The sequence below is a fragment of the Ruditapes philippinarum genome, unplaced genomic scaffold, assembly GCF_026571515.1.
Source record: "Ruditapes philippinarum isolate M1 unplaced genomic scaffold, ASM2657151v2 ctg1685_1_1_1_1, whole genome shotgun sequence".
Taxonomy (NCBI): domain Eukaryota; kingdom Metazoa; phylum Mollusca; class Bivalvia; order Venerida; family Veneridae; genus Ruditapes; species Ruditapes philippinarum.
In genome coordinates, this window is record NW_026860356.1 from 75,328 (window position 1) to 98,925 (window position 23,598).

A 23,598-nucleotide genomic window follows, 5' to 3' on the forward strand; every position below is an offset into this window, starting at 1 on the left:
ATAAAGCTTAAATAAATTATGCGTAAACACGTTCTCTCCGCCTAAACGGGAACTGGTTCGCATTTGGACAAAACGCATTGGTGTCAGAGCTGTTGCATTGCAATGTCATAAAAAATATCTAATCGTATGCTCCAATATGTCCATTTGTTGGCTTTTAGAAAGTAGGAAACAAGTTCGTTTTGAAGAAATTTATCTTTTAAAGTTTTGTTTTTTTTGGCTTTTAAGATGCAAGTGCTGCGAGAACATAGTTTAAGTTTCTAAAACCTAAATAGCCGCCTTTAATATAGAAAGCGACGTCACACATGTCCTGCTTCATTTTTGTTAGATTTGGTAACGGGTCTGATGCCTTTAATGCCTTATATACTACGCTTATGCACAATTTGAACGTTAATCGTTGTTCATTTGCTAATTCAAAGTTTATATATCGCTTAATCGGGATATAATTGATATATGTTCAAGGCATTATGATAAACCATTAGGAGCTGCATTGTTAATATATAAATAAGACAGATGGTGTCAGATTCCTGGCATATACAGCATTTATTTAAGCGTAACCGTCCTGTCATAGCATTAAACGAGTACTTTTAGTACGGACACGATCGAATTTTCGTGTCGTAACGCTTCTCCTTTAATTACAACAACTGCGCAAATCTTAACAGAAATTCGTCTCTGTAGCATTTAATTCGGCTTTTTTAAATTTTAAAGGTTTGTAGTGCACAGATGACCGTTCCTCCGCAAACATTTTACGCGTGCGTAAATACCTCGCGTGTTATAAAAATTGATAGTTTTAATCAAAAATTTACGTCAGTGACACCAAAAAAAACCACTAATGAATATTTTGTTAACAACAGCAACACATGGAACATCAGTAACTGTTGTTCATACTCACGAAGATATTATAAACAATTACGATATTAAAAACAACAACAACAAAAAGAAAATATATAGGTATACACATTTAAGTAATATCAACGTTCATCACGGTTTAAAAAGTATCAATTTACAATTATACATTGTAGTATTGTTTCTTTATAATTCAAACTCAAGACGTATTTTTGTCTGCATTGTCTATAGGTTGTGTATTCCATATTGTATTACTTATACTTTGCAATTAAGCACGTCTTCATTTAAAGCAAATTTGTTTCTTACGAAAACGTTTTGGTGAAATTAACAAAAAAACGGTCTGAATTCTTTGCAATGATACAATATGAAAAGGTTACTTTAACTATTAAGCAATGATAAATACAATAATCGAATGGTCATCCAAGTATTCCTTTTCATTTCAATATAATCATAAAGCAAATAACACATTGGATATAAACAAATATTAGATATAATACTTATAAATAAATTACTTTAAAGAATAATCAAAGTACTAATTCTTAAATTTATTTATTGTAATCAAGTTATTTAGGCGGACAGATGTTCTAGACAACCAAAAATATGAACACTATTTTAGACAGAAATATCACTTTAGACATAAAATTAATAATATTCCACAGGTTTCCTTTTAAGCTATTGTCAAAAGAAATGTCAGTGACACTAATTTCTACAATTATTTCTTAACAACAGCAAACACGTTTATAACAACAGTAAAGTTTAAACAACAATATTTATACTAACAATAAATTCAGAACGACTTGTCTTGATTTTTATAAACGTTTGTCTTACTACTCATACTCAAAATCGTTAACATCTCGGACATGTAATTTTAACAAAATTGTTTTTGTTATAAGGAAATTTCTTTCTTTCATCTTCAAAATGGCGTACATTTCTATTCTTTTCTTCATACAGCACACTATTTGACCTAATCCAAACATATTATATTCTTACATACAAGGATTATAAGTTCTGCACGTTTCCCTCGTTCGGAATTGTTTTGTCGTTTGCCTTACATCTTGTTATCATCTTTCGTAAAAGGCACCCATATTGATAGATATTATCAGCTTTCTTTCGATCGTCGATTGCAAGTGTCATTTTCGTATCAAGGACTATGATTGGGTTTTTTGCCTATGAATAATGAAACAATGTGTTTTGCAAGGTTTTGAAAAAAAAGAATAAAAAAAACATAAGATGCGTGAACTTAAAAAAAGACATAACTTTAAAACGGTTATACATCAAAAAGAAATCTTAAAGGCGTATGCATATCATTCTATTATTTCTAAACATTATTTCTTCAGTCATGTACATAATATATTTCATATCTTAAAGATGTATAAGTTGAAGTATATATATATACATGTATATATATCATTTTTGCCAGTATTTAGTATTTGTCCTTGAAACGTTCGGATCATGAGATATTTTGAGTTTTTGTTCAGCACTTTGTTTGAGAAAATGAATGTGACAAACCAAAGGAATTATATTTCATTTCATTCCACTAAATTGTATATAAATTTAAAAACAATAGATAAAAAATTTAAATTCAAAACGACTATAACGAATATGCTTAAACTGAACACATTAGTCTAGCAAAGCGATAATTATAACATATAACAATGACATGAAACTTTACATTAATTAATAAATGGAAATTTAATATGACAAGTAAATGTTAAACTTCAACCCTCATCTAAGTAAATCATTTGAATTAGCAAATAACTATTATGACACTTACTTTTTTCTTTCCATATGGGATGAAGGTGTTAGTTTCTGAAAGTTCTTCAATTCCAACACTTGATTCATGGAGAAGACTAAGATAGTTAGCAAGGTGATAGGATATTGCAGTTACACTTGCTACAGACATGTTTTCATCGTCATCAAGAACATCCTTGATTCTTCTCGTTTTCCCATCTGGCACAATTTCTCGTTTAGTTATAACCGATCGGCTAAAATCTGTGTAATTCAAGATAGCTGAACCTATCTCTGAAAAAATGTCGTGTCGAAAAATCAGTTTAATTCACCTGGAATATTTGTTTATTAGTATGTGATTCCGTGATACATTTTTGTGTCCTAATTGGCAATGTCGTGGATTTTCCGTCGAGTGATCTATCCCTTTTCTATTGTTAAATATTTGGATATTTATATTTCCTTTTTATAATATGCTAGCACTATTATCCCAGCAACCAAAATATCTTAATATGTTAAATCAGGTGTCACTAAATTTATTGTAAAATAGAAGTTAGCAATTTGAGAAGATAAATAACAGTATTGATGAAGGACTAGTAGATTGATTGGTCGACTCTTTTCTTTAAAATAATAATAATAATAATAATGATATTAATCTGTGGACATGGCAGTCTCGTAAAAAACCTTATCAATGTTAATTCAGTCTTCTTGCAATAAATATAAATTACCTTTGTCTTTACCAAACGGATATTGAATTCTTTTTTTCTTCAATTTATGTTACTGCTGGTGTTGCTTTTATTGTAATTGTGCTGTCCTTTATTATTTGTTATTATCATTATAATCAATATCGTTTACCCTCGTATTGTTTTTTATTCATTTATTTATATACATTTTTGCTAAAATGCTCATAATTATTTAACGCACAATAAGTGAGATTATATACGCTCATAGTATGACGTAGTATGATACCTCATAATGTCCAAAAAAGCACACCTATACGACAACAATTTAAAGATCGAACATTAACAGGTTTATCAAAATATAATTATTTTTCCTATTACTTTCTGCTTGCTTAAAAACAGTTAATATTAATGTAAACATATTTACCTTTCTGCATTTCTGTTCTACTCTGTTCATCTAGGCTTGGATTGAAGCTCTGCAAAATGCATAACTTGTATTCATAAAACGTCTTGCTTAATGTTTGATATTTCATTGTGAAAATATTTTAAAGTATACAATACATATAATTTAAAAGTATACATTTTGCCATTCTATACATTTACAGTATTCAAATTCTACCCAAAAGAAAGCAAAAGCATTGAAAATAATTTGAAAGTGCGTAGGACATCTGTGGCCGAGTGGATAAGGCTGCTGTGAGTTAGGTTTTCCGCTAGTGAGTACGGATTCTTTATGTGATGATCAATATAGCTTACATAAGATCTGCGTATCTACTATGCAGATAGCCGCTCTTGTGTTAAAAATAATGCAAGGGCAGGGCAAATTCCTCCATTTTTTAGCTGGATAAATCGCCTTAACGTTTTCGGCTTCACTACAGAAATGCTTATAGATATAAACTTTATCATTAACATACTGCTGATTTTTCTTTTTCCTTCCAAGCAAGCATTACATGTTTTAAAACCTATGCAGCCAACCTTGAACAATATAGCTTGTGTGATTTCTTACTTTTTTGCCAATTATTGCTGAAAGTGTGTACAGAAAAGGATTCAATGCCGAGTTAAAAGGAAGTATAAACACTGCAGTAAATGCGTATACATCTCCAGAAATAGTGTATCCATTCAATGAAAGTATTCCTGAATTACAAAAAAAAGGAAATCATATTTAGTCATATGGTATAATAAAAAGAAATTTTAACCTTAACCCACATTGCAAAACAAAAAAGAAAAAAATCTAAAGGAACAATTTTCAATTTTACTAACAACTCGTGAAACACTGAACACTGAAATAACTTTTGCAGAAAAGAGACCACCACATAGCATAATTTAATGTGTGAAGAGGATAATCGACAGTATAAAATTAAGTACAAAAAAGAACCTCTGTATCATAAAAGTAAGTTGGAAATGCCAACTTGCCGCATGGACTGACCGACTGCAGCATTGACTTAAAGGCAAAATGTAGTTGTAGTATTAAATATTTAAGTGAAAGAGGATGGTTTGTAGCAAAGCAAAAATGCAAAAAAAATGTTTGTAGAATTAAATTAAGCGCAAAAAGGGATATTTTGCAGCATAATTGTATGTGCTAAAAGAAGAGTCTAGGATATAAAAGTATGTGGAGAAATAAAAGTCTGCCGCATAAACCTAAATGCGAAAATGAAAGTCTGCAGCATAAATTGAAATTACAAAAGGAAGAGTCTGCAGCATAAACTTAAGTGCAACAAGATCTGTCAGCAGGACAGCGTGCTCAACTAATCTCAGTGCTTGATAGTTAAGCAAGAGTATAATGAATTTTTTAAGTTTAAAAAGGGCCATCATTCTGTCAAAATCTATGTACGTGTTTTAGACCTTGGACAGAGATTGACCCCTTTTACGCTCTTAAAAGAGTGAAAGTGTGTTAAGTTTAAAACCAATTCATTAAGTAGTTTTAGAAAACCAATTTGCACGCAAACATAAACAAGAGTGTGATACTGACGCCGTGATGAATACAATAGCTTTCCTTTCCTTTATTCTTCGAATAATCGAGCAAACAATGAGAGTTTGACACATAAAATTACGTGTATATAGAAAGGAGAATCCAACGCTTAACCATACACAAAATAACATCTGCATTAAAAAATTAAGTACACAAAGGAGAGTCTGTCGCATATAATTAAGTGTATGTTCACTGCATGAAGTTTAGTGTTTACTAAATGATTTAAATAATGTAAATGAAATCAACTAGACATGATGAATTCACATGTTGTAATAAGATTTCAAGCAAAATATAATAGAAAAAAACTATTAACGATGTTATCGTTAAAGAAGACGAAATTGTTTTTATTTCACATTTTAGATATAAAGATTTCGAATTGTCGAATTTATAGTTTGAAGATTACTGATATTTATCATTTACCCATTAATCCAATTGGAAACCAGCAAAGGAAATCGGTTGTTGCAACAAGGATAAGATTTTTCGCTACTTGTAGATCTCTTTTTCTTGATTTCTGTGTTTTCTTGCCAACCATGCTAGATTTTCGAAGTTCTAAGAAGATTGACAACTGACCAAATGCAACAAGGATAAATGTGCTGAAATTTAAGCCGACAAATATTGAAACGGAATACATCCAGCCCGGAGGTTTATCACGTGACAAAGGTAATGCAATGCATACTCCAGATCTGGAGTAGAACTTGTTCTTGAAATAGCCTGTGTGGATAATAGGAATAACCGCAAGAGATACTGCAATGATCCAGCAAATTAAACAGCAAATATAAGCTTTCATTGGTGTAAACCTTACGTGTCCAAAAGGATATTTGATAACAAGGAGTCTATCGATTGTTATAAGGCATAAAAAGAAGACGCTTGCTTCAGAAGATACGGTTGACAAAAATCCGGTTAGGGTACACCATATACTGTTTCGCCATTGGTCGTCCATGTAAATATACCTGTAAAAGGGATTAGATCTTTAATTTGACATTTTCCACTTGACTAAGATACATGATGTAAATTATATGATTTTTATTATGATAATTTAATTATCTTAAATGTAAAATACGATAAAATTGTAAAAGAAAAAGACCTACCTGCCTCTATAAATAGTATCGATAAACGCTATTACAATAAGATATATTCCCATAAGGAAATCTGCAGATGCCAAATTCGTTACGAATATTCCATAACCAATCTTAAGTCGTTGTCTGTCATATACAACACGATAGACAATTGATGCGAGATTTCCAAGTAATGAAGCTATTCCAACCAGCCATAAAACTGCCTGCAGAATTGGATGTCTCATTAAGTCGTCACAAGATGAAAACTCATTCTTTGACGGATAACAGTTACTTTCTTTGACATAACACGGTCGTATACAACAAAATTTATACGCCGGTGTACGTAATTCAATCAAAGCAACAACATCTGAAAAAATGAACTGATGGAATTCGAGTATATTGTTGCCTTCAAAATTGATCTTTTTAACCGACGTATTATTAAAAGCAAAATTTTCAATTTCACGAATTTCATTATTTGATATATCAATACTTTCCAATTTCAAATTTGAGAATGTTAAGGTTGCGATTTTCTTTAATTTCGTTCCCGATATTCTTAAGGTTTTAATACTTTGTAAACCTTGAAATGCTGAAGCAGATATTTCTTCTAATTCTGAATTTCCATCAAGGTCTAGCTCGACTAGGTGTCGAAGATCTCTAAATACGTTGTCAGAAAGTTTTTTTATTATATTGTGGCTAATGTTGAGTTTCAATAAATTGTTTATGTCTGAAAATGCCATACTGCTTACAACTTCTATACGACAGTTTGACACATCAAGGAACAACATGAAAGGAAAGTGAATGTTTTCTTTTGATAAAATATCTGTTATTCCATAGTTATAGCTTAAGTCGGCGCTTCGAGTTCTCCTTGACAGGTCATGTATATCTGAAATAGTTAAATTAGCTTTTCGGCAATCAACCGCGCTGTCTACACAATTGCATTTATAATGACATCTAAAACCACACATTTGTTCGTCATCTTTATTCATACAGTGGACTATGCCATCACATACTTGGTGAAGAGGTATACATTGTTTACTGGATAAGCACCTAAAACCACCAGCACACGGCACATGTGAAACCTCTGTACAGAAAATAAAAGGAAAATTTATGATGATATAAAAAGCATGCTTTCCTAACTTGAAAGATTTATGTTTGTGTTATTGAAAGCACACAAGTATAGAGACATTAAATGATATTTTACGATGCCTGGTGTCAGGGGGGCAAATACTGAATTGCTATAGCAACAACCGTCAATGAACAGCCTCAATCAAACCAAGCCTGCAACATTTTCAATATTGCCATTTTTGACATTCTTTCTGAATCGCGTTTTTATCTCTTTTAGTATTTATTGCGCGTTGATTGAAAAACAAGATTGCAAGAAGTAAAATGAAGCGTATAAATGAAAATATATTATTAACTGATGTACATTGCATATCTTTAAGAAATAAATGCCTAATTACTTATGAAAGAGTCCCATTGTAAGATTGCCTTTGCACTGAAAGACACCATGACAAGTCCAATACAACAAGAGGGCCATGATGGCCCGGAATTGCTCACTAGAAACAAAAGTTTTTCAGTGTTAGAAAATTTATTATCCAAATAAACTTGCGGGAGTCCAGCTAAACTTCAGCTTGCCCCTCTAGTTATATAGTTTCACAACACTGATTGTTTTGATTTTCTCTTTCAAATAAACAAGAGGGTCATGATGGCCTAAGTTCACACACCTGACCCATTATGTCATTGTTCATAATATAAATTGAAATATTTTCTTCTAATATTTTTGAAAGACTTTGTTTAAAAAAATCTATGTTGCAAGTGTGTTCTTATAAGATTATGTAGAATAAATGTAGAATAAATGACACCTAGAACAGGGTTAATTTTAATGGAACAATTTTTATAACATTTGTAAATGAAAACACACAAATGTCAAATGGAAAATATGTAAGGTGTAGACTTTTTAAGTTTTAAAATTGGGAAAACCGAAAATGATAAAGCTTATTTATACATTCTAATATGTAGGTAATATAACTCCTAAATAATGACAATACGACAAACAATATCAAAGATATCACAAGTAGGCCAGCTGATATCAACTTTCAATGAAGCATCAGAAATTTCAAGTCTGTATCATGTCAAAACAATAAAATACGTCAAATGATATTAAATTAATTATTATTAATAGGTAAGCTGATATCGAAATTCAAGTCATTATTTCTTTATGTGAAGAAGCAAGAAAGTAGGTAAAATGATATCAATTCTATCAAAAGTAGGTGAGCTGATGTTAAAATTCAATTTTGCGTTAGAAATTACACCAAGGAAATAGGTAAAATGATATCAAAAATATCAAAAGTAGGTCAGCTGATATCAAAATTCAATTAAGCATCAGAAATTACACCCTTGGTCAAAAATCTATGTCTATATGTCACAAAGCAAGAAAGTTGGTCAAATGATCTCAGTAATATCAATATTAGGTGAGCTGATATAAACAATTTAATTTGGGGTCAGAAATTACACCCATGGCCTAAATTTTAAGTCCGTATATCAATAAACGAGAAACTAGGTCACGCAATAGCAAAAATATCAAAAGTAGGTCGGCTGGTATCAAAATTAGATTTAAAATAAGAAATTACACCCCTGTCCAATTGTTTTAAAGATATATCAAAAATATTAAATGTAGCTCAGCTCATAGTAAAATTCAATTTAAAATCAATAATTACAACCCTAGTCAAAAGTTCGAGTCTGTACATCAAAAAAAAAAAAAAGTAGGTCAAATGATATTATTAATATCAATGGTTGGTCAGTTGACCTCAAAAATCAAAAATTTAAGTCGGTACATCAAAAAACAAGAAAGTAGGTCAATTGGTTTCAAAAATATCAATTACAGCTCAAGTGATATCACAAATCAATTATGAAACAGATGTAAGGTTCAACAGTGTGTCCTAAAAATGATTGGAAGTTTGAATCCAATTCAACAAAAATGAAAGAAATTAGAAACAGCAACTTTTAACTTAATAAAATAAAAAAATTAAGCATACACACTTATCTTTGTTAGTTAGGTAGAGGAAACAATTGTAATCTTCATTAAGGCCTGAGTTTAATCACAAGAGAAAATCCTCGACCTACAACTGATCCTGCAGAATGATTTATAGTATGATGCAATGGTGTCCAAATTCTAGAGGTGAAAATTATTTACACAAACAGAAGATGACTTTATTTTATTGTTACCTAGCTTAACAAGATAGATTGATTTGTGAAAAAATGTAATGACACAACACTTAATAGTACCAGAAATATATATTTTCTATACAATTAAACTTTGCCATAGTGCATGTCTAGTGAGTTTTAGGGTCAGGGTTATATTTTAGCATGTTAAACGAGAAACAATGTGCAGATATGTATACTGTTTAGATACAAAAGCACATAGTGTAATAATTGATTCAATATAACAGTATTTTGCTTGACAAAAATGCATAACATGTTAACATGTATAAAAGACATTCGAACATGATTTTGTCCACTTTGATTAAACTATAATTTGAAGAAATTCTTTGGCCTCTAGAGGCCTTTATATAAAAGGCCAATCGAATTAATATGAGCAAATTGGATAAAATACTACCTAAGAATGAAGCAGGCAAATTGTGGTGATCCATCCATCAATTGTATCAGTAGAAGAAGTTTTTTTTTTCTTTTTAAGCCTTAGAGACTTCTTAAAGAGACCGATCAAATTAACATGAGCAAATTTGATATAAGACTACATCAGAATAATAAGACAAAGTTTGGTAATCATCCATCAATTAGTTCTGAAGTAGAAGATGTCTTAGGGTTTTGATTATTTTTAGCTTGTGTAACAAGTTCAAATTTGAAGTAAATCTATCCAGTGGTTTCAGAGACAAAGATGAATGTTGACGCATGACGACGGACGACGAACGCCAGAGCATCCCTTTTGATACTTAAAGCTCAACCTGAACCTTCTGTTCGGGTGAGCTAAAATGTTCAAACCATTTGACGATTATCAAGCTGTACATGGAAGAATTCTATAACTTAAAATTGAAAGAAAGCAAACAAAACCATGGGGATGGTTAAACATTACCTGACAATTAATTATGTATAATCAAAAGGATGTGAGTAAACAATAAAATTATTTGAGAGCTGACCTTAAAATTTATTATCAAACCAACCTTTGCATATTTCTGGGAAATGCCTGTATCCTATCGAATGTAGTGAACTCCATTTATTGATGCGTACATCTTTTACAAATTCGTAGGTGTGATCAAGGTTGGTTAAAAAACTGAAATTTCTGATGACACGATATATGGTAAATTCTGGTCTATATATATTAGAAAACATAATCCTAGCAACTGTAGATGACTCAACACTATCTTCAATAAAAATAAGAAACTTCCCTACATCGTTTTTAAACTGTAAAGATGGGAGAAAATTTCTAGCCATAGTCTTATATGTGCAATCGGAACTTAATGCGTCGAAGCTATCAATGTTTTCTTCACGTATTTCTAGCAGTCGATGTATGAGAGGAAAGTCGTCTAATCTTGTCTTCGCCTGGTAAGAAAGTATTCTTACTTTATTGTTCCCATGTTTGAATTGTTTTGCTAATAATGCTGCGGCCCTTTTACTGCTTATCTGTTGTTTTGTATCCTCTATCAAAATGATAACTTCTTTGTCCCCACTAACACATGCTGAAAGTTACCAAAATAATTATGCATTTTGTGTGGACTGTCTACATGAATAAGTGCATGATATATATCGTAAAATGAAATTGCTGTCATAACACTCCAAGAACGTATGTGAATAAACATTTAGTACATACAGCAATTGTGTTCGTCCTCTTCACCAGGACACTGGGCCATCCCGTCACACACAAAACGAAGAGCAATGCAAAAACTATCTGGACATTTAACTGTATTTGGGGGGCAGACGAAATCCTCTGAAACAAGAATGTAATAAGTACCTTGACAGTTTTTTGTACAATAGAATCCTGATAGTTTTGTAGACGATTAATTAATGCTACATCAACAGTTGAAGTCCGTTTTTGATACATAAATAGTTTTATTTCATAAGTAATCTTTAAACAGATTTGTTCTTCCTAATTTTACAGTAGAGTCTTTTAGAGTTGGAATACCTTGGTGCACTTAGATTGCCAATAATTCATTTCTTGCCAATTTCATTTAAGCACGCCTTCCATTTAGTGTTTATGATTTTAAGGCTTGACTGATATACGGTTAAGCATGTTTCCATGCATATCAGAAAGCTTACAAAAGAAAAATTGAAAACTGACGTTCACTTCATTTTATGAATTATATGTATTGGTATTGGTTTCTTTTGAATAGGGTTGACAGCTTTGATGAAATAACTAGACACGTACGGAAGTTGTTGGTCATTCAATTTTAATTTGATAAAAGGTTATCGATTTCAATTTCAAGACATTTGTTACTTCCAACTTTGACCAATTTTCTTTGAACAGTGTGGGTGGGAGATTTGTACCAGAAATGTAGAATCATTTCAAATCTACATACAGATGGTCTGTTTATATCTGTTCAACTGTTATTCCTTAGAATGAATGGTAATATATTCCAATCTTTACTGAGCGTGTCTCAAAAGATGACATAAATATTAATCTTAGAGGAGATTTTACTAAAAAACAGTTATTCAAATGTATGTAAAACTAACAAAGAGTTATATAATCGTTTAAAAATAAAATGTATTTAATATACTGTGGCCTTTTATTTACCGCAGTCTTGCAGATGAATTCCTGACCTACATCCAGTCATATAACCCGCTGCATCTACGTCATAGTTACATACCTCAGATTTTGGTATCGTCGTATTGTCCCCGTAACAAACATACCTATTTTCATCGTTTGTATGTATAACGCCTGTTTTAAAAGTCTTTATATTTAATATTTTAATATATGAATTGTTTCGTTAAACGTGACAATATTCAATAAATTTAATTTTTGTTTTAATTTTATATTCTATACCATAATATTTATTCAATCCTACTGAATATTTGTTCATCATAAAAAATATTTGTGTGTGATAATTTTCTTTATGTATGTTCTATATTTGAAAATATATTGTATAATTAGAAATATTTATTGTATAGATCTACTGAAAAATATTTAATCGATAATTTGAATCATGGGACAGAACACTTAGCATACTAAGCCCCGCCTATAAATTTAGCACGGATTTCTGCTGATTAAACTAGACTATAGTGTAATGGAAATGATCAGCGTCCCTGTGAATGTCACTTGTAAAAAGTGCATATGCTTAATCCTCCTTATAAGTGTATTATGTATGTATAAAAATTGAAATAGATTTTTAAGTCTTCTTCAGGACATAAAATCTTATAATAATGGGATTTCATATGCTTAATAATTTAATCACGATATGAACATATGTAAGGAAATCATGTAAGATGCATTTACATAAAAATACACGGAACATAAATCGGAATATATCCCCTATATGAAGCGAAAAATACCAACAAGAAACATTAACAAATGGAAATGTCTGCCGTTAATGCATGTGTGCATGTAAAAAGCGACCCTGCCCACGGTATAACTTTAAAATTTGACGTTAACGACGTTGCAAGCGCTCACAAGTAGGCCAATACGTGTTCCACATGTTAATTACGGCTGATCCACTGCAAATGCCTAAACATGTCTCTGTACAAGGCGGTATCATACTGTATTGTAATAGACCGTATGATTATAAATGAACTCTTGTAATGACGCAAACTTCCGTTCTTTCCTTCTGTAACTTGATTGCTGGAAGATTGCACATGCAATAAACTATTATATGTCTTATATAAACATTATTTTGCTGCATGATAATGTATCATATATAAGAGAAAATAAAAGAATAATACAACTAAGAACAAAATTGTCATTATCAAAAAAATAAAGCGCATAACCAATTTTGAACGGGACTGTTAAATTGTTGAAAAATATTTCACCATAAGACAATTTCGTAGAATAGTAAAATGATCTAAACACGAACATAATAAGCACACTGGCCATAGCTTTCGCTGAAGCGTTGGGTCCATCGAATCGGCTGTGGAGATTTCGTCGCAAGAGCGATGGATAAAATATGGCCGTTCGTTGCTGTCGGTAAGTTTATGACTGAATTTTACTTTATGCTTTAATGTTTTACTGGAAACACCTATTGTGACTGTAGCCCACATATGTACTTTTTCAACTTATTACACGCACAAGGTGCAATTCATTGCCATTTGTGCTATCACTTCTGTACAGTTTGACGAGGGGACGCAACTTTTGCCTAATTTTGGTTAAAACACGTATGCATGTGTGCAAAACGACCCCTTAATACGTCAACATTACATGGTATGTATGATAAATGCACAAAACAACCATATTTTGGAACTTTTGAAAAATTGTATTGCCTTTTTTATTAAAGAATAAACATAACATAACTACAACGCAGACGGCGATCGATTTGATTGCAACGCAGTGCGTTTGTCCTGATACAGTTATTGTCCATTATAAGTGTTAACTTGACATAACTCATTTTTCAATAGAGTACAAAACCTTTCTTACTCTGACATCAGCGAAACGTATTTCTTTTGTTTAATTAAAATAATATGATTATTTATGCAAATTGATGTTCGAGTTGCGGTTCCATTTCCTTCCACTGTAATACCTTTGGTAGAAAAGTTTGCGTTCAACCTGGGACTTAAAAAGACCTTGAGTTCGAGGTTGAACAACAAACATATAATAAAAATTCCCGTAAAGATTAACAGAACATGATTTTTAAATATGAAAAACAATCTCAGTTTTGAATGTCAATGTGTTATATTACCATAATGAGAACACCAATTCATAATTGTATCATAGTTTTGGGACCTTTCTATTTAAAATGTGTCAGAGTTAAATCGTATACATTTTAGTATACCCGCGATCGAGAGCATGTTCATTCAATTGTTCATTTATTTCTTGGGTTTACTTAATGAAACGACAGTGAAAGGGATAACAATGAAATGTCATATTTAGTACGCTCCCTTCGCAGCTCACTGAATACACTCACGCTACTAAAGACAAGAAAATGGGCGATAGAAGAACATTCGACCGATGTGCGGGAGAGTACATATTAAGATGCTCGTTATATTTATTGGTTACTTTTTCTGTAGTTCATATTGCGACAACAGGGAACGTGTTTTTATTTGTGCCTATTATACAAAAGAGTTTTCTATATCGACAACAGGGAACGTATTTCTATTTTTGACTGTGATACAAAAGAGCTTTTGTAGACCAATAGCCACAATGATATTGTTATAAACCGTGCGCATCATGTGTATATGTAAAGTCTTAAGTTTCCATCCTTAACTCAGTCTGTGCAGTACATGGTCACTTAGGGTTCAGTACTGAATTATTGAAAACTTTTGATAAAATATTACTACTTTATTCACTCAACAACTTAAATGAATTAAGTAATAGAAAATACACGTTTATCACATTTCCAAAAGTACTACAGTTCACAGTCAAAACTAAAAAGATAACTGTAACGATAACATTTTAGGACGTATTTGGAGTCAGAATTAAAAATGTTCTAAACTTTGCATTAGAGAAAACCATTCACCGACTCGTTTTCAAGTTTATCATATGAAAAGTAAATATGATCCATTTTTTCTTATTTTTATTAGCTAACTTTCTCTGTATTTGTAACTAGTAAGGACATAATATGGAGTTTTTCTTCTTTTGCTTTAATTGTGCCATTCATCGAAGAAATCAAAAATGGTATATTTTTAAAGAATTAATATTATGAAAAAGGTAACAGATATATTTCATGGAATTTTTGTTGTTGAAAATATGGTAAAATATACTGAAGAATATTACAAAAGGAAACAAATATTTTTTCAAACGTATGTATAAATTATCTGCCCCTGTGATTACCCCAAATAAGTAAAAAAAATGAAAAGCATGATTGTGCAGAAAATGACCCCTAAGTTTTTTGGCTTGAAATGTTTATCATATTCTAACATCATGCCACGTTTCAAGAAAATATGACGAACATCTTTAATTGTTTGCCTATATATGTTTAAAATACTGCAAGCTTGTTACGTCGATTTCAATTGGATAAACGTACAGTATTATAATATTAGTTATAAAGATTTTTGACAGGTTATATGACCGTTTCTTGCTGAACCGCTAAACTAAGGTTTTGTTGCAACCGTTTATATACGGCCATATAACCCGTAAAAATCTTTATAACAAATTTACAGCATTCGTGTATATCAAGCTGTATAACTGTTATATATTATACTAAACAAGTTTATCTACCGTTTACTGTCGGTTTAGCCGGGAATATCTTGCTCTCGGGTAACTGTTTAGCGGCTGCTCGGTAGAGCCTCGTTACCGCAGAAAACAGTTAACCTCGAGCTGGACATTCAGGTCTGTACCGATAGCCAGTGTAAGATTCTTATAAAATAAAATCATATTGTTTTAAACACTAAAAGAAAGCATTTAACTGATGTCAACGTAAGACAATGGTTATTCTATATTGAAAAAAATGCGTTATGTCAAGTTAAACCCTCACAATAGACATTAATGGCATCGGGACCACCGCACTTCGTAGCAATCAAATACACCGCCGTCTGCGTTGTCATTAATATTTGTCAATTATGTTATAAAAAGGCAATAACAATTTTTGAAAAATTCCAAATTATGGTTGTCTTGTGCAAGTATTATACATATGATGTAATGCTGGTGCATTAAGGGGCCGTTTTGCACACATTTTTGTACCTGTTTAAACCTAAAACAGACAAAAGTTGCGTCCCCACGTCAAACTGTACATAAGTGTTAGCACAAATGGCAATGAATTGCATGCACCGTGTGCGTATAATAAGTTGGAAAAGTACATATGTGGACTCCAGTCTCAATAGGTGTTTCCGGTAAAACATTAAAAAAATAAAGTAAAATTCAATTATTAACTTAAAGTGACATTATGCTCATATTTTCATAGTCAAGTTGAGCTGAATTGACTTTATATTTCAAGAGATTGACTGTCAAAATGGTGTTTGACCAACAGTTGATATTGGAAAATGTTTAGGATAAAATTATAAATCTGCAAAAAATTTAAAAAGACTGTCCCACTCTTTTTATTAACTAAGCGTTATACGTAAACTTACAGAAATGTCATTTGGATCTGTTTATTGTTTATTGTTTATGTGAACTTAATTATTAAATTAAAAGGGATTATGGCAAATTGAAAACATATTTTGATCTTCACCCGTTCACTCACTATACACTCTTGGATGGGCATAATGTCACTTTAACGACAGCAGCGAACGGCCATATTTTATCCACCGCTTCTGCGACGAAATCTCCATCGCCGCTGCAATGAGCCCACCGCTGCTGCGAAAGCTATGGCCAGTGTGATAATAATTGCGTATCATTTTTAATTCCTTAGTTAGATTAGCTACTGTCGAACGTCGTTTATTATGTCCGCAGTCAATCGCCTACAAATTTTAAACGTCTCTCTCTGCGATTGACGTCCACAGCGTCCTTGACTTGAATTTCTTCTTTCTGACTCTCCCTTATTTTTTATTTTTTCAATTTCTCAATCACCCTTTCTTTATCATTTATGTCAATCAAAAACCATGTTGTGGCTACCTTACACAATAATGTCTTATTGATCGAATTTCGTGACGTTCCGACGGCATTATTTTAACGGGAGTTTTTCTTTTTCAAGTGACATATGAATTGTGATTGCAACGATAAATGTGGTTAAAATGAAGTAATTTTTTCTTATAACGTCAATTATGGCTCATGACGTTTCGGCGTATTTTGAAATCTAATTGTGCCATTTTGTAAAATACACGCTTCATAAAGCGCCTATTGTCAGCGCAAATCTATGCACTATGCCGGGCGTGCGTCGACATGGTTTTTAAATTCGCTATAACGTACAAACTATTTGCATTATCAAATTAGATATAGCATCAGTTTACAGATTATTTGTGATATAAAACAATAATTGATTGTTTGAACATTCTTCAATTGACAGCCTCAGTACGGTTTATTTTTGATAAATTAATCATAATTCCTCATATGTCCTGAAGACTTTAAAATCTTTTTTGTCTGTTTTTAGACATACATATACATTTATAAGGAGGATTAAGCACATGTGCACTATTTAAAAGTGGCATTTACAGGGACACAAAAATCACAGGGTAACTGATTATTTCCAATACACTATAGTCTAGTTTAATCAGGAGATGATAACGCTTCATTAGAAATTCGTGCTTTATTTATAGGCTTTGGTTAATATGAGTGTTCTATCCCATGATTAACTTTGTCAATGCTTAATGTTATTATAATAAAAAGCAAGGAAAGAGAAAGTGCCGCCACAAAAAGAATTTTAGTATTAACAAATACTAAGCAAATAAGCATTTTTCTCTCACTTATATGTGGCTCTAACATTTTATTTTTAGCTTTTTGTCACGATACCAACCACCGTTTTAAACAGCAAAGAGAGTGTAAAACAAGTATAAATATAAATTTGATTCGTTTTACTGCAACATAAAGATTGCAGTACTATGTATTTTAAATATGAGGATAATCTTAAATGAAATAACACCTTTTCGAACAGATATTATATATTTTGTATACCTGCCTTATAGCCAGAAGAATTAATATTTATCAAACATAAAAACACAGATTAAATTTGCAACTTCTTTTGAAAAAGCAATCTTTATAAAATCAAAATATAGAGCAATAAAATAAAAGTAGGAGAGAACTGCAGGATCAATGCAGAAAATATCATAAGACGTATCGAAAGTGCAGTCACACTCTAGCACTGGCTTAATAAGTATTCTGTTTTCAACACTATAACGTAAATGCGAAAGATCAGATACCAGTAGCACCCTTGACAACTTTTTTACACTTGTAAAAAGGTACTTTAGACTCTATATAATCAAGTACATTCTGGAAAATGGCACTTCATTCAATTACATTTGACATTTAAGAATTTATATCATTACGTCGGAGTTGTAAAACCTCACAAAGACGTCATTACATTAAACTGTACAAGTCTATGTATTGCGTATAACACGAAAAAGACTTACTTTCAATACATGAAATTTTGTTTATTCTGATGTCGACTGGAACTTTGTTTTCTATCACATCACTTTTAACAGCTATTTGTTGGCTTATTTCGTCCAATGTGTAATAAGTACGGTCACTTAGAACAATGCCACCTTCCTTACAAGCCTTTAGTTGTGAGTCTCTCCATTGGTAATCTAAATATCTATTTGTTATATAAAGAACACATTTGTGTGATATTGTTCTATGTAACTATGTATTATTGAAAAGAAAACACATATCTAATCAAGCATTAGTGATCATACTTTAGAAAATCTAAACAATTTAAATATCACTAATCAAGATGCATTTTACAAAAATACATTATACAGCAATGTTTCAATGTATTTTACAGCAATGCCTTTCAATCAATACGTCTTACATGAATGCCTTTTACTGCAATGCACACATGCATTTTACATATAAATGCTGCAAAGCTGCACAGTATGAATGTATTTAACTGAGCAAAAGTTAACCGTTCCGCATTTTACGACCAATGCATTTAACAACAGCACATCTATGCAATTTTCAATTACATTTTACACATTCGTACAAAGACATTTACAATTGTAGGATACAACGTCATTGCGCATTTGCAAAATGCTCCCAATCCGACTGTTTTTGTTTTATTATTCTTTTTTGTAAACATCCCGTGGACTCGAAAGTCAAAAAATTGTTTCTATTCTAGGAAATCGTTAGAATATTTAAAAATATTGTAGCGCACCAAAGATTGACTTTACACATTAATATATTTTTTTTACAAGTTTTACTGCCTAGTTTAGTCCTGAACACAAGATAAAAAAAATTCTAAATGCTCTCACTCGGATTCCAAACAAAATTTACCAAGTTATCGGGCTTAAACCAGACAGTAAAACTTAAAACGTTTTTTACAATTATATCAAATAATTAAAAATCTGGAAACAAAGTTATCCCTCAGAAGCATTAATCACAACAAAATTACATGTAAATTGCAGACTCGGTTTGATTGAGTCTGTACATGAGAGATGAGTGCAACATCACTTCTAGCACCGGATTTAGAAAATCTTTTGGGTGCCACATTACTTTTTGATATTCTAACGATTTCTTAGAATGACAAAAAGCTTTTATCTTCGAGTCGACAAAAAACAACAGTCCGATTGTGAGTATTTCGTCTGTGTGCAATAATGAGAAACAAGAAATACTGCGCGAGGTGCACACTTTAATCTAGCAACTGTTTTGTATATTTTTCTAGCAACTGTTTTGTATATTTACTTTTATTAAACAGATAGATGTATCTGATACAAGAATGTTTAAAATTTTACCTGCGCCAGTCATAACGAGAAATTATAGGCCAACTCCTCTTCTCTCTATAATATCTGGAAAACAATTTATTTTTCATGATAATACTGCGTAAGAAGTAAAAATTCAAAACGCCAGTGAAGATAAAAGCCTACTTTAATAGTGTCAAAATGGTCGAACATGAAAAGTTTTAAATGGGTCAGTTGTGGGAAGGGGATTATAAAATATGATAAACAAGATCAACAAGGAAAGGCGGCATTCAATGAACGCAACCCCCATATGACCCAGCAACAAGAACCAATAGCAAGGAGTCCAGGCGGAACCCAAACAAAAACAGGACAGGGCAAGGACAGATCAAACATTAAATGATAAATAATTTATAGCTGATAAGGAATTCAAAGAAAATAATAAAAGGCCCACAAAGGGGAAGGGGACAGAGACCGGGGGAAGGGGGTGGGGGTTAATCAAAGAAATAAAAACTAGAGGCAATGGGGAATGGGGAAGATACTTACCGTAGACGAGAAAACAACAAGGGACACAAGCCAAAGTGTCACCAAAACAGTCTGAAACAACATAGACATACATCTGAGGAACAGAGTGGGCGCCGCCTTGGAACGGTCAGCAGCATAACTATGACTGCTGGGGAGTTTAAACCGGTTAATGGTGCACCAAAAATAAATAAATAAATCCTCTTCCGCATAGTGTGAAGGGGGATAAAGGAATGACCTGTTAAAATAGAGAGAAACAGAATCCCTCAAGAAAATAACAAGAATAAAGATCAACAAGGCAAAGGCAACGTTCACAGGACGCTGCCCCCGGACACACCCAAGTAGGATACCCAGAAGGCACCAAACAAAAACATGGAGTGGACACAAGGGCGAAAGGAGTGGGACAGGTAATGTGAAATAATATGAACAAGAGCCACCGCCGAGCGGGGGCAACGCTCGACTTTTTACTTTTTCTAAACGCAAACATAGAAAGGTTTAAACATATCTTAACGTTTCCTTTTTATAAATTTAGTTGGTCTGTCTGGTCCCATTAGTTTTGTTTATCTATTTTGTATATATATATACATAGAAACACGCAATTCTAAACATAGAATCATGACGCAATTCTAAAAATAGAAACATGACGCAATTCTAAATATAGAAACATGACACAATTCTAAAAATAGAAACATGACGCAATTTCTATAAATAGAATCATGACGCAATTTCTGAAAATAGAAACATGACGCAATTCTATTAATAGAAACATTACGCAATTCTATCAATAGAAACATGACGCAATTCTATCAATAGAAACATGACGCAATTTCTATAAATAGAAACATGACGCAATTTCTTAAAATAGAAACATGAAGCAATTTCTATAAATAGAAACATGACGCAATTTCTAAAAATAGAAACATGACGCAATTTCTAAAAATAGAAACATGACGCAATTTCTATACATAGAAACATGACACAATTTCTATCAATAGAAACATGACGAAATAGAAACATGACGCAATTCTAAATATAGAAACATGACACAATTCTAAAAATAGAAACATGACGCAATTTCTATAAATAGAAACATGACGCAATTCTATAAATAGAAACATGACGCAATTCTATAAATAGAAACATGACGCAATTCTATAAATAGAAACATGTTGTTGTTGTTGATGATGATGATGATGATGAAAGATATGTATATATATATATATATATATATATATATATATATATATATATATATATATTATATATATATATATAATTATGGTCATTTAATGCACAAATCTGAGAAAATGCAGTAATTTAACCTTCAAGGTCAAGGTCATTAAAGAGCCCAATCAAATTTGGGTTTGGTAAACAACAAGGTCTGGTCCTTAAGAATGTTCTGTTATAATATGAAGTTGATCCCTTCAATAATAGCAAAGTTACAGTCAGTTACCGCCAAAACAATGAAAATTTCAATAATTTGACCTTAAAAAACAATGTCATTAATGAGTGAAGGTCAAGGTCTTTCAGTATATTTTAAACAGTAATCTTTGAAGATTATTATGTTCAAGTTTCAAGACAATCCATTCAAAAATAACAAAGTTACAGCCAATATTAGCCAAAAAAATGAATATTTCAACAATTTGACCTTCAAAGTCAAGGCCATTTATGAGTGAAGGTCAAGGTCTGTCTAGTTATTTTTAAGGGATATCCCTAAAGATAATTATGTTCAAAATTCAAGACAATCCATTCAAAAATAACAAAGTTACAGCCAATAATAGCCAAAAAAATGAAAATTTCAATATTTTGACCTTCAAAGTCAAGGTCATTTATGAGTGAAGGTCAAGGTCTGGCTGGTTCTTTATAAGGGATATCCTTGAAGATTATTATGTTCAAGTTTGAAGACAATCCATTCAAAAATAAAAAAGTTACAGCCAATAACAGCATGAACAAGCAAAAATTGGACTTTTTACATTGAAGGTCAAGGTCATCTATGGATGAAGGTCAAAGTTAGTGTAGTCTACTGAAAGGTCTTGTCCCAAGGGTTGTTGTGGCCAAGTATGAAGACAATACATCAAGAAATAAAAATGTTATGACCCAGGTACACGTTTGCGGACGGGAACGGCAACGGCAACGCCGACCCGACTATAACAATACCTCTACTTTAAAAAAAAAAAAGTCGAGCTAACAAAAACGGGGCCATAAGGGAATTAAAGGGAAAAGGGCTGAAAAGGTGGGGGGGATGGAAGAGGGGGCGGGAAGAGAAAATACCTACCGTCAACGACAATCCAACAGACAGACATCACAAAACATGTACTAACAATATAGACAAGAAAAACACGTGAAGGAACACAAAGGGGTACCGCCTTGGAACGGTCAGTGGTAGTTAAACCACTGGGGAGTTTAAACCGGTTTTAGGCGCGCCAAACCTCACTCTTAGCCCCAATAGGTTCCTGAATGACACAAATGTATATAAAATTAATCACCGCCAAGTGAAATTCTAACAATGGTCATGGTTACATTAGACGAAATAAATAAAACACAACAAAATTATGTAAATATGTTGAAAAAGTTACAGCCTAATGACCATTACCAAAGTACTCGATGCCTTAATGCCCCGGTCACATATTCACGGATAATGCCACGGAAGAGCTACGGTCTAAACGTTCACGGATTACTACGGAAATGTGAAATTTCGTAGTCCGCTACGATTCCAGTACGGACAAACAACGGTATGAGTACGGAGTCCGACGGATTTACCACCAAAAGCCCCCGGAGAGACACGGACTGTTACGGACCGACACGGTTTGATACGGAGCGACACGCATCAGGACGGACACACTACGGATACACTACGGTCTGCTACGGTATAAGCACGGGTTAGTACGAATATGTACGGTCTGATACGGAGAAGAACGAATTGATACGGAGAAGCACGAATTGCAACGGATCTATACGGACCTAATACATCCGTCCACAACCTCTTGCATGCTCATTTTCAAAATTCTTCACAAGAAAAGAACACCTAGAAAACGAATTGCAGAGTTCAATGATTTTGGCGGAGAGGATTCGGCCTAACCGCGTGCGATCCCCGAGACACATCAGGTCCGATTAAAGTGATTTTTTTGAAGGACGCTGGATCCTCAACAAGTTCGGTCATGAGAGCCTCATACTAAACATGAAGTGGTCTTTGTAAAAGCCCGTCTCTAGTCCACCATCTCGTCTGTCTTCTCTTACCTGATAAGATATGGACGAGTTATCATTCATAAAAAATGTTGATCAATACTGCTTCTCCTTTAATTTTAAGATTTGCTGTTAGGTGAATGTTTATGTTTTAAAAGTATGTAAAAAGCTTGTAAATCAATTTTATAATCACTCAAGGACCAGCGTCCGAGGCTTATGAGACACTTCGTTTAATGTACATATTTACTCCAATTGCACGATCCAA

At 32.4% G+C, this 23,598-nt stretch overlaps 1 protein-coding gene across 1 annotated transcript; it reads right to left on the reverse strand.

The window, feature by feature from the left end:
* Positions 1–202: 202 nt before the first annotated feature.
* LOC132759779 (G-protein coupled receptor GRL101-like) lies at positions 203–18,989 on the reverse strand. The gene is made up of 10 exons (XM_060751626.1): positions 18,369–18,989; positions 12,016–12,159; positions 11,095–11,211; positions 10,448–10,963; positions 6,303–7,350; positions 5,635–6,164; positions 4,252–4,379; positions 3,676–3,724; positions 2,618–2,865; positions 203–2,010 (listed from the first exon to the last, which is right to left on the reverse strand). The coding sequence occupies exons 2-10, from the start codon at positions 12,053–12,055 to the stop codon at positions 1,843–1,845; spliced, it is 2,844 nt and encodes a 947-aa protein (XP_060607609.1). The 5' UTR covers positions 12,056–12,159; positions 18,369–18,989; the 3' UTR covers positions 203–1,842.
* Between the last annotated feature and the right edge of the window lie 4,609 nt (positions 18,990–23,598).